The sequence below is a fragment of the Gekko japonicus genome, unplaced genomic scaffold, assembly GCF_001447785.1.
Source record: "Gekko japonicus isolate JY-2015 unplaced genomic scaffold, Gekko_japonicus_V1.1 scaffold689, whole genome shotgun sequence".
NCBI lineage: Eukaryota > Metazoa > Chordata > Lepidosauria > Squamata > Gekkonidae > Gekko > Gekko japonicus.
In genome coordinates, this window is record NW_015174862.1 from 164,567 (window position 1) to 175,900 (window position 11,334).

General features: G+C 45.5%; 1 protein-coding gene across 1 annotated transcript in view; it reads right to left on the reverse strand.

The window, feature by feature from the left end:
- Window positions 1–77: 77 nt before the first annotated feature.
- Window positions 78–11,334, reverse strand: part of KIAA1147 (KIAA1147 ortholog) — a 40,868-nt gene continuing 29,611 nt past the window's right edge. Inside the window, exons 3-9 of the mRNA XM_015424718.1 lie at window positions 9,850–10,008; window positions 8,108–8,261; window positions 6,727–6,865; window positions 3,288–3,419; window positions 2,257–2,407; window positions 1,760–1,828; window positions 78–518 (exon numbers count right to left, since the gene is read on the reverse strand). Coding sequence (XP_015280204.1) covers window positions 323–518; window positions 1,760–1,828; window positions 2,257–2,407; window positions 3,288–3,419; window positions 6,727–6,865; window positions 8,108–8,261; window positions 9,850–10,008 — 1,000 coding nt within the window. The 3' untranslated portion in view covers window positions 78–322. The remainder of the gene's footprint in view (window positions 519–1,759; window positions 1,829–2,256; window positions 2,408–3,287; window positions 3,420–6,726; window positions 6,866–8,107; window positions 8,262–9,849; window positions 10,009–11,334) is intronic.

The following is an 11,334-nucleotide window of genomic DNA, read 5'->3' on the forward strand; positions in this document are numbered from 1 at the left end:
AGCGCCGGGTCCCTTTGAGAGCAGAGAAGGTAACGGAACACATCAACGGCCTTCCAGGCCTCAAAAGGCAAGAGGGGAGCCTGGGCAGTCTGTCCTGGAAAAGAGGAGTCACCCTCTTGGTTAGGACGCCTGGAAATTAAAAACAAAAGTTAATTGGATGAAAACGATAAATAACACTTTGTGTAAAGCGTTCTCTTAAATAAAAGGCCATCCTTCAAGGTATGAGTCCCGGCGAGTTCCAGGAAGGCTGCATGGTGGATTCCTGCGGTCTGCAAGACGTCACTGCCATCCCGTCACCCTTGCGAATGTCCCCTCTTCTCCTTTAAGTGCAGCAAGGGTTATCGATGACCAGCATGACATCAATGCCGTAGACTTCCAGTAGGTCCATGAGGAAGCTACGGTCTCCCTGGGGGTCCAAGCCCATTCCTCGGGCATGGTCAGCTGTCAAGGTCTTGTCCTGGCTGGCCGACACCTCCATCAGGGTCTGAAATATTCGGTTGTTCTGTTCCATGAAATACCTGCGGAAAGAACGGGAAATGGGAGACCGTGAGGCCCAACAGAGTCCCTCTTGCAAAAGCCACAGATGGGGCATTGGCACCCTGGAAGGGCAACCTACAGTCCAGGAGCCAAGTCTGCAGCTGTCGAAAAGTGAACCACACCGCAACGATACTGCGGGAGGAAGTGGTCCTCTGTAGCCTTCCTAGAAACAAGGGAGGTGAACCTCATATCTGGAGGAAGACTGTATCGATTCACGCATGTGCAGCAACAAAATGATATCCTCAAAAGGCATCTCCTCAGAATTCTAGTTCGTTCATGGAATCAATACGTTCTCCTTTGAGAACTTATTTTGGGTTCACCTTTCCCTTTGCTATTCTCAAGTGCTTTGATTTTTGCACCTCCAGTTTCCTGATAGGTGGGTAAATCCACTCCTACAATTCCCAGATCTTTGGAAGGCTATGAAAGAGTTATCGTTTTGGAAAGAACAAAGTTTAAGATAAAAGCCCACCACTGGTAAATCAATAGATTGAGGACCTTAGAACTATATCAATATTTGAATGCATGGCATATAGACGGCAACTCGACTTATTTTTTGGTCTTTGGAAACCATTTATAGAAACTTGTATGTAGGTCCACCACCACTGTTGTTATACTTTTTGTCTTTATGTATATCATTTTTCTTTTTTTAAAGAAAGAAGTAATATATATATATATTTTAAAGTTACACTATTGGGCTTAACCCTGCAGTTAGTCCTAGAGGGACCCACTTGCTCAAAGGTTCCAGGCAATACAGTCTATACATTATCTGGGAAAGAAACTACAGGGACTTGCTTTTGCCAGTTTGGTGTAGTGGTTAAGAGCATGGATTCGAAATGTGGGACAACCGAGTTTGATTCCCCACTCCTCCACCTGCAGCTGCTGGTGTGACCTTGGGTCAGTCACAAGTTCTTTTAGAGCTGTTCTCTCAAGGGCAGTCCTCGAAAGAGCTCTCTCAGCCCCACCTACCTCACAGGGTGCTTGTTGTGGGGAGGAGAAGGGAAAGGAGATTGTAAGCTGCTCTGAGACGCCTTTGGGTAGTGAAGGGCAGGATATACATCCAATCTCTTCTTCCTCTTTTTGCTGTCCTTCTATCTGGAGAAGCTGGGGAATGAGCCTCTAACATGCATCCTACCTGCTCTACCACTGAGCTACGGTCCGACTCCTCCCCACCATCACCTTCCCTGGCAGTTGAGCTTTAAAGCCTCCCCCACAGACAACTCACAGAATGAAGAGGTCCTCTTCACAAGAGCTGCAGTCCCCGTCCACTTCCTGGGAGTACATCAGCATCTGTCTGAAAGAACAACACACATCCATTGCTTTGGTATAACAGCCCCCTTGTGCTTTTCAGGGGCTATTCAAATGGCAGTTTTTGTGTGTGGCCTTCACAATCCGAGCACACTTAACGGTCCTGCCGTCTCAGCATCCTGTCTGGCACGGCACAGAATGACCGCTTATAGTCAGGTGTCTGGTGGCCACCTGCAGTTACAGGACTCTTCTCCCAAAGAGCACTTTAGCAAAATGCCCGGGAGGCGTTCAGGTGGTACAAAGAGCCCTCTCCCAAAGAGCACTTTAGCAAAATGCCCAGGAGGCATTCAGGTGGTACAAAGAGGACAGGTGGTACCCGTGAGGACAGAATAAAGGGCCTGGGAGTCAGAAGCAACTCGAAGAAAAGCTTAGGTTAACCACACACGGAGCTACTGGGGCAGTCTTGGACGCTACCTCTGATCGTTGAGCCTCCTGTACTTTTCCTTGTCTGCACTGTTGATCTTCAGGAGCGGCTGCAGATGCTCGTGGTGCGTCTTCACATTCTGGTTGTCCACATAGACGTCATAGAGATCCCACTTCTCCTCAAAGATCTTCTCTGTCGTGCCTGCAGCGGGGGAGAAAGACGGCTCGTTTGCAGGCCAATTCCACGCATGACTCAGAAGTCAAGTTCAACGAGGCTTACTCCCAGGTAAGTGTGCACAGGACCACAGCCTGGCTTTTAGGCTTTCCCGCAGATAAGCCAGAAGTCCTCACCCAAAAGTAAGGCTCTTTGCATTGTGCAATGAGATGCAAGGAAATTCTGTTGGAACCACTGGCCTGCCCTCCAGGTTTCTTTTCTCCCACCACCACTGTACCTGCACCTTCCCATCCTGCATTCCGTTTACTCCCTGCTGGCAGAAAACTAATACGTCAGGAAGAAATTTATCTACTTCACTTATAGACGGCCTTTCTCACCAAGACTCAAGGTGGGTTACGGAATGAGAAAGTAATACAAGAAAAACAGCATCATGCATGCTACAAACAATATAGTCTTCTCTAAGATATGCTGTTTTTTTACACTTTTTAAAGCATTCAAACATTCTTCACCCTGCCCCCCAGGCTCAAGAAGTACAGGACAGAAAAAAGTTTTGCCATTTCTTGTTGCCAGCTGGGACTACAATTTCCTAACATTCCACAGAGTTTTGAAGCACCTTAAAGACTAACAGATTCACAGGGTACTCTGGTGCATTTTTACTCATGCTGCATGCAATGGAGCTTACTGCTCAGTAAAGGTAATTGTAGTCTTAATGTCCAGGTCTTAAAGGTGCCACAGGGCCGCTTGTTTGTTGGGCCTGCAGTCAGCTAACGCAGCTGCCCCTCCAGAATTTATTAGCATGGAGTCTGTGAGCAGCGGACAGTTTCTAGCCAAACATTCGCAGCAGCACAGCTGCAGAATGCCAGGGAGCCCAAAGCAACCAAACACACACCAAATCTCTCCTACTTACAGGCCACATATGACACTTCTGTCTCCAGCATTTCAATATCTGCCACGTTGACGTAGAAGAAAGGCTTGGACTCTGGGACGGTCCCACCGATGCCAGGCAAGGAGACATTGGCTAGGCAGCAGCAGCAATAAACTGCAGACAAGGACAAAAGAGATGAGAAAGGTATATAAGGACATTCTTGACTCTCTCTCGAAAGTCCCAAGGCCGCTGAGAACCTGGGCCTGAAGAGCAGCTAGACTTGAGGCACTTTAGAGACCAACAAGATCTTTTGATTCTAAGCTTTCAAGGGTCAAAGCTCCCTTCACATCAGATATGAGCTGGAATGGAAATATCTGAGTCACTGTATCCGTCAGAAGGTGGGAGGGGTGTTGCAAAGAAGAAACTCAGATGCAAAGGGACAGTGCACATAGTAATTAGCTTGATTGGAGCAGTGAGGAAATGCTTGGGGTAGAAAATTAGCATCTGTGGTGAGATAAGAATCCTACATCTCTATTCAGTCCTGGGGGGGGGGGTGTTTCTTGTTTTGAACTTGTGAATGAACTCGAATTCAGCAATCTCACGTTGTAATCTCCCCTTGAAGCTTCTCTGTTTGAGGACTGCCACTCTGGGGTCTGCCATCCAATGACCTGGAAGATTAAAATGTCCCCCCACTGGCTTCTTGAGTGTTGTGGTTTTTAAAGTTGGGTTTATGTCCATTTCTTCTTTTGTGTAGGGACACAGGATTCTTATCTCACTACAGATGCAAATGTTCTGCCCCCAAGCATTTCCCCCTGCTCCAGTCAAGCCGATTACTACGCACATGGTACCTTTGCATCTTGAGTTCCTCCTCTGCAGCACCCCTCCCACCTTCTGACTGGGATCTAAGGACTCAGAAATCTCCCTTCCAACTCATATCTGACGAAGGGAACTTTGACTCTCGAAAGCCTCATACCCTGAAAAACTTGTTGGTTTCTAAGGTGCTCCTGGACTTGAATCTTGCTGCTCTGCTGCAGACCAATGAAGCTACCCTCTGAAACTGGGCCTGCAACTTGCAGCCAGCCCTTTCCGGTGTATAAAATGCAGTGAGGCTAGAGGGCTGGGAGGAAACTAGCACCAGCTTCTACCCTGTGCCTGTGGATCCAAAGCTAAGGGGAACAACACTAAACCCGACACAAACCATTCCCACCATTGACAGAACGGGGGAGGCTGCAAAGAGAGCTCTGGACAAGAACAGGTCAGAAGGTTTCCCCCAGGTCTGCAGCCCCTCCTTCCCCAGCCCTATGTTGTATTGGCCTCCAACACTGCACATGGGATGGAAGGGACTTTTAAAGCAAGAGTCACTGGTTTCTTTGCGAAGAAGCAGAACACTCTTGTGCATAAAACAATTGATGAGAAAGTCATCAGAACATCAATTCAATAGAGCATACGCTGTCAAAGATGTTTTACGTTGACTGAAAAACTGAAGGGATTTCCTTCCACACACACACACACCCCTTAGAATACTCCACTGCCAAATAAATCTTCTGGAGGGCAGTATCACAGTACCAAAAATGCTGTAATAGTCACGCTGGCCTCAGATCAGTGAATTGACTTGGACTAGATCCACCTCGGTCCTCTTTATATCTTTGAAAATATCCAAACGCTCCAGGGAAACTGACAAGCAGGGAATGATGTTATTTATTCCCAGCCATTAGAAATCAAAGGCTGCACCTCTGACAGATGCATTTTTGGCAGCACGGGACTGTATATAGCAATTTTATACATCTATTTTGTCCATGTACTCTAGAAAGAATCAGCACTTTGGATGACATAGAGGTGGCACAGATCGTCCTGAGGTCATTACAGTAGCTATAACTGAATGACATATCCTCAGCGAGTTTCTTTAATGAGTTCCTTAAATTACTCATTGTAGCATTCACAGTACGTCGTTCCTTAGTTTAACTAGGTGCTGTAGCAACATCACTTCCTGTATTTGCCTTAAAACAGAGATGGCCAACTTTGGTCCTTAGGGAGGACAATGGCCTCAGAGCAAAGACTGCATTTCACTCCACAACCCCAGCTCCTTCCAGGAAGGTCAGGCACATAATAAAAGTGAGCACCCCTTCAGTGTACAAGTTTCTCATAGGACTATGCGGCTGTCATTCCACAGAAAATGTAAAACGAAATTGTTCAGGAGATCATTTTTGTAAAAGGGAATAAGAGTTGTATTTTTAATTGGAGAGCGAGTGTGGTGTAGTTGTTAAGAGTGTCGAACTAGTTCAAATCCCCACTAGTGCTATGGAAGCTTGCTGGGTGACCTTGGGCCAGTCACACACTCTCAGCCTAACCTCCTTCACAGGGTTGTTGTGAGAATGAAATGGAAGCAAGGAGGAAGCCACTCTGTGTCCCCCACTGGGAAGAATGGTGGGGTATAAATGAATTAAATAAATTATGGGAAAAGTGGGTTTTATTGCATTGTTTAAAGTATGTATCATTCTATTTTTATTGCCGTTTCTTAAAAAAGATTTGCAATCAACCTTGTGTCTCGGCAAGACTATAAATGAAGAAAGTAGATAAATTATATCTATTTAAATCTTGCTTTTTATTCCAATAGGGATTTGTTACAGGTCGGGTTCTATGCAGCGACAGTGGAAGGTAAAGGTGGATCTTTCTTGTGCCTTCCTCCTGTCAGCTTGCCTGTGAGCTGCAGAAAGGGGATGCCAGGAGTAAGGGGACCAGAATTAATTGATTTAAAAGGTCCTTCTGCCAATTAGTTGGGCAGCAGACTTTTTTTTAAAATCCTGTTTTTAATACAAGTATTTGCAAAAAACATTGGGTGGCAGCCGCCATTTTAGAAGAGGCATTCCCCTACTCTCTCAAATATAAGGGAGTGCCTCTTCTAAGATTGCGGCTGTTGCAAGACATATCTGAATAATATAAGGACACATTTATTTCGGCTTCAGAATTTTTTATATGTTTCTCGTATCGCAAAGATAATCACATTTAATCGATCAATTAAACTGATTCAACCAGTACCATTAATCTCTAAGGCGTGCTGGCCTTCCCTCACCTGAAAGGAATGCTTGCGCACAACTGATTGATTGATGGATTCAGTTTATAAACCGGCTTCCCCCCGAGGGCTCAGATGAGACTGAGATGTCGCATCTCCTTAGGTCAGCTGGTATAACATTATAATTCTCTTTCCTTTGTGAGGGGAATTTGGGGGCAGGGGTTTACGACACTTTGAATAACATTTGGAAGGGCCACTGAGGACCAGAAAAATAAATTCTGAGTGAATTGGATATGGCCAGGATATGAGACACGTGAATTAGATATGGCCATGCAACAATTAACACCCAAGTCGTATTTTGAAAAAGGGAAATCTTTTTTTTACTGTCCACACCACTCATAATTTTATTATTATTATTTCCCCGCCTCCCCTTCCATGGCACCCTCCCTGTCCCCACATTCCGTTCCATACCTCTATAGCAGACCACACCAACAGGAGGAGGCGAAAATATCAAAATTCGTTTACGAAGGAGAGCGAACTTCCAGAGGGTGAGGATCTGCTCTCCAAAGAACTTGATGAACTGAGACATACAGCCTGCGGGATGTGTGATCTGCATCCAGAGGGGCAAAAAAAAAAAAGGGAAGTGGGAATTAGTGAAAAGATAGCAAAAAGATGGATCCGACTGAGTGCGGGGGGGGGGGGAATACAGTTCTGGTGCCAAAACAGCACCTCCAAGAAGGGAAGGGACAGTGCACTAGAGCTGAATGGGCCCAATAGGTTCTACCTTGTGATGGACATTTTTCTGAGGAAAATCACTGACAAAGAGAGATTTGTGTGGCTCTTTGACAGGCCTTGAAAAATTCCATGCTGGTAAGGGAGAAGTAAACAGAAGATTACTGAAATTTTGGGGAATTTCAGACAGGCGATATCTCCCGGTAGGGAACCGATTCTCAACCGGGTTCTGGTCTGTCATTTCAGTGTGTATACATCATTGGTATCTTTCACAGTTTTATTACTTTATGAGAGGGAGTTTTACTTTCTGGAATTTAAAAGGGACAAAAAAAACACACACCCATGAGCTTGGACTTCTTTGTACTCATGAAGGATGTTTACCTCATAAAAAACCTAAAATTTGCATGGACTGTGCACTATAGAAGAGTAACATATTACCTCTCTTATCGATTACGCACACCTTATTGTTTACCTTCTTATGTTTACTTTATAATTAAATACATTTGCTTGGTGATAGGCAATCTATGTTGGATATTTGTGTGTAAAGGTCAGGCTGCTTATAAAATGTTCCTTGATGTGAGTCCCCGAGTTCACCTGACAATAAACACATACTGTAAAAAACATAATATACCTTCAGTCCCTACAATGCCAGGCATATTGCCTCCCTCAGCCTGCCCTCACCTCTCGCTGATCCACACCGCTGACAGGAACTGGTGAAGGACCAGCATGGGCTGTGTAGCCCTACATACCAGGATTCCTTTAGTGAATTGTCTAAAAGCACCTGATATCATTTCATCTCTGAAGTCAGCCAAACCTAGATCGTCCCTGGACCGCTCTGAATTTCTTGGAAGAAGGCCAAGGGACAAACATAACAAATTAAATACAGGGATATATTGGAAAGGGCACCTTAGTTTTCTGTGAGATACCTGCCTTGCTTCTGGCTGTACATGACAGCATTTTACAAGGAGCGACTACTATCAGGATACAAGAGACTTCGGGAACTCTCATCTGGCCAAAACCCAAGCCCACTCTGCACAAGTTTGACCAACACGCAACACCAGTGCACTGTACAACCAAGCAAAGTCCAGTAAACCCCCTGGGTTCTCTATATAAGTCTCACCTTCATCTCGGGATACATGTATCTGTGAATGGAAGGCAGCCAGTGGACGGGTTGCTGAGAACAAGGGGTGCCCTTGCCAGCAGGAAGAACCCCTTTCTTGTCATCATAAAATGCTTCTAGGTGAGAGTAGTGTCCTGGCATCTCTAGCTGGTGTCTGGAGGAGAGTCAGATAAAGAAAAGGCACATTGACGACATGTCTATAGAGGGGGGTCTTCTCTTCAGCGAGCGGGGTGGCAATTCTTGGCCTGCAACAGCAGCAAATGCTTCTCCTTCTCTGGGGCCAGGAGACCTTCCTATCAGCCCTGCCTCCACCCTCCCTATTAATCACATGGCTCCTATCCTATACAACAGCTACAGCAGGATACAGAGCACAAAGATACAGGTACTCTTGGGTGTCAGCCTATGCCATATTTTCTAAGGTATCTTCAACACAAATTTTTCCTGGTAGATGCACAATAAGAACTCTGTAATACAAGATAATTTCATCCTAGGATGCTGCCAAGCATATGACGAAGGCAGCACCTGTTTTTGTGCTTACAGTTCCTCAGCCAGAAGGGGCTTAGGTACATCTAACTATCCTTGACTTGTCAGGACTGAAATATTTTTCAGGTGGGGAATTGAGGCTGAGAGGTGGGGTCTAGGAACTGAGACCCTTTATGCTATCTTACGCCCAGTAAAAGCCACATGCATTTCCGAATGGGTGCTGCAGAAGAGTCCTCTGAAAAGTGGACAGCTTGTCACCACAGACACCCTCATGCAGACAGCAGAAATTAAGCCATGCAAATGACATTATCCTAGTCACCCATATTAACTGTAGAGAGACACGAGGGCTAGTGTGGTGTAGTGGTTAGAATGGAGGATTAGGACCTTGGACAACGAGGCTGAAATCCCTCACTCAGTCATGGAATCCAACCAGGTAACCTTGAACCCATCACAATCTCTCAACCTAATCTACCCTCACAAGGTGGTGGTTGTGTGGATTAAGTGGAAGAGGGCGGAACAATGTGAAAAGCCACTTTGGGTCAGGGAGAAAATCAGAATATGAAAAAATATAATAAGATAAACATGGGCTGAAGTTTCACACAAAAAGTGTGTTGTGGGATGGTTCACGTGTCCTGAATAGTAGGATCCAACCCCTGAAATAAATAGCACTTGGGTGTTTCATTGTACATAATAGGGGAGTATTCATTCTTGGGAAATGAGCTGCCAAATAGCTAATAAAGCCAAAACTCATTGTACATCCAGAAAAACCAAAACAGCTCCCCCAAACAGACTAGAAATTGTAGTCCAACCATTTGTAGTAGAGAAATAAACGTCCTCCCTCCCCACTCCTCCCCTTTTCCAGTAACGTACCTGACCTGGTTCTCTAGGAAGTGCATGTATCTATATAACAGGGTGTAGGAAGGAGACAGAATCCCCACAGACTTCATCCGGGCACCTCTTTCCAGCTCGCTTTCGACAGGCATGTTGGCAAAACAGGCCAAGCCAAAGCAAAGGCCCTTTCGGAAGTAACTGGAAAGGAAGATCATACGAAATGCAAGTAGGTTAGGAGGCAAAGGGGGGGGGAAGTACAGATAAAGCAGAAGAGGGGCAGAGAGGCCCTAGATAGTGGGTGTCACAGCAACAACTCAGCCATTGACCAAAACAGTTTCCCCCAAAAAACTAGAAATTGTAGTCCAACCATTTATAGTAGAGAAATAAACGTCCTCCCTCCCCACTCTTCCCCTTTCCCAGTAACGTACCTGACTTGGTTCTCTAGGAAGTGCATATATCTATATAACAGGGTGTAGGAAGGAGAAAGAATCCCCACGGACTTCATGCGGGCGCCTCTTTCCAGCTCGCTTTCAACAGGCATGTTGGCAAAACAGGCCAAGCCAAAGCAAAGGCCCTTCCGGAAGTAACTGGAAAGGAAGATCATACGAAATGCAAGTAGATTAGGAGGCAAAAGGGGGGAAAGTACAGATAAAGCAGGAGAGGGGCAGAAAGGCCCTAGATACTGGGTGTCACAGCAACAACTCAGCCATTGGTTTGCAACTGATGGGTTATGCCAGCACTTCTGCCACCATTTTCCTTTGATTTGCATTTCCTTTACTGTTTGTCAGGATTTGAAGCTACTATTTAATGTTTCGGGGGAGGGGGGGTGGAACCCTAGTTAGCAAGAACCACTGCTATGGTTGGTAATAACTTTTCCACTTAATCCTAGCTAAGATGAGAAGAGGAGATTCACTCAAGGAATAAGAACATAAGAGACGCCAATGTTGGATCAGGCCAAAGGCCCATCCAGTCCAACACTCTGTCACAAAGTGGTCAAAAATACCAGGTGCCATCAGGAGGTCCACCAGTGGAGCAAGGACATTAGGAGCCCTCCCACTGTTGACCCCCCCAAGCACCAAGAAGACAGAGCATCACTTGCCCCAGAGTCCTTGTGGCTAATAGCCACAGATGGACCTCTGCTCCATATGCTTATCTAATTCCCTTTTGAAGCTGTCCATGCTTGTAGCTGCCAAAGGTTGCCTCTCAATCCCTTCCCCACAGTCAGAAGGGATTAAGAGATATGTCCACACCAGTGTTCCCCCTAAGCTGAGTTAGTGCGAGCTAGCTCACAGTTTTTTAGCCTCCGGCTCACGCATTTTTATCTTAGCTCAGGAAGGGTGGCTCCAGAGCAAACTGATTTATGCAGTGGCCAAATCGCTCGTTCACAACTTGGATGCCAGTAGCTCACAAAGTAGAATTTTTGCTCACAAGACTCCACAGCTTAGAGGGAGCACTGGTCCACACTGGTAGAAACTATTCAGTATTTCTGTCCTTCCTTTCAACTTTCCAGTCTCTAAAATGGTTTATAATTTAAGTGTCAGAACAGTAAAATTAAATTTCAATAAAAGCCAAATCACAAAAACTATATACACACACACACACATGATCAATTAAGCAAGACAAAAATAGCAGCAATGAACAACACCACCAACTTGGCTAAGCCATTAAAAGCCCAGGTAAATAAAATGTTCTTAATTTGGCTCTTCAAAACCAGCCGGGATGGCACCACACAAATATGGCTGAGAAGAGAATTCCATAAACAGGGCTCCTCTGTAGACAGACCCTCTCTCCTGAATTGCCAGACTTCCTTTTTATAAGAAGAGAGCAACATTCCTCTGCATGGAAAATCCCAACATTCCATCCCACTTCAAACATAACCAAGAAATGTAATGTGAGTAACAAGTGAGGGGACA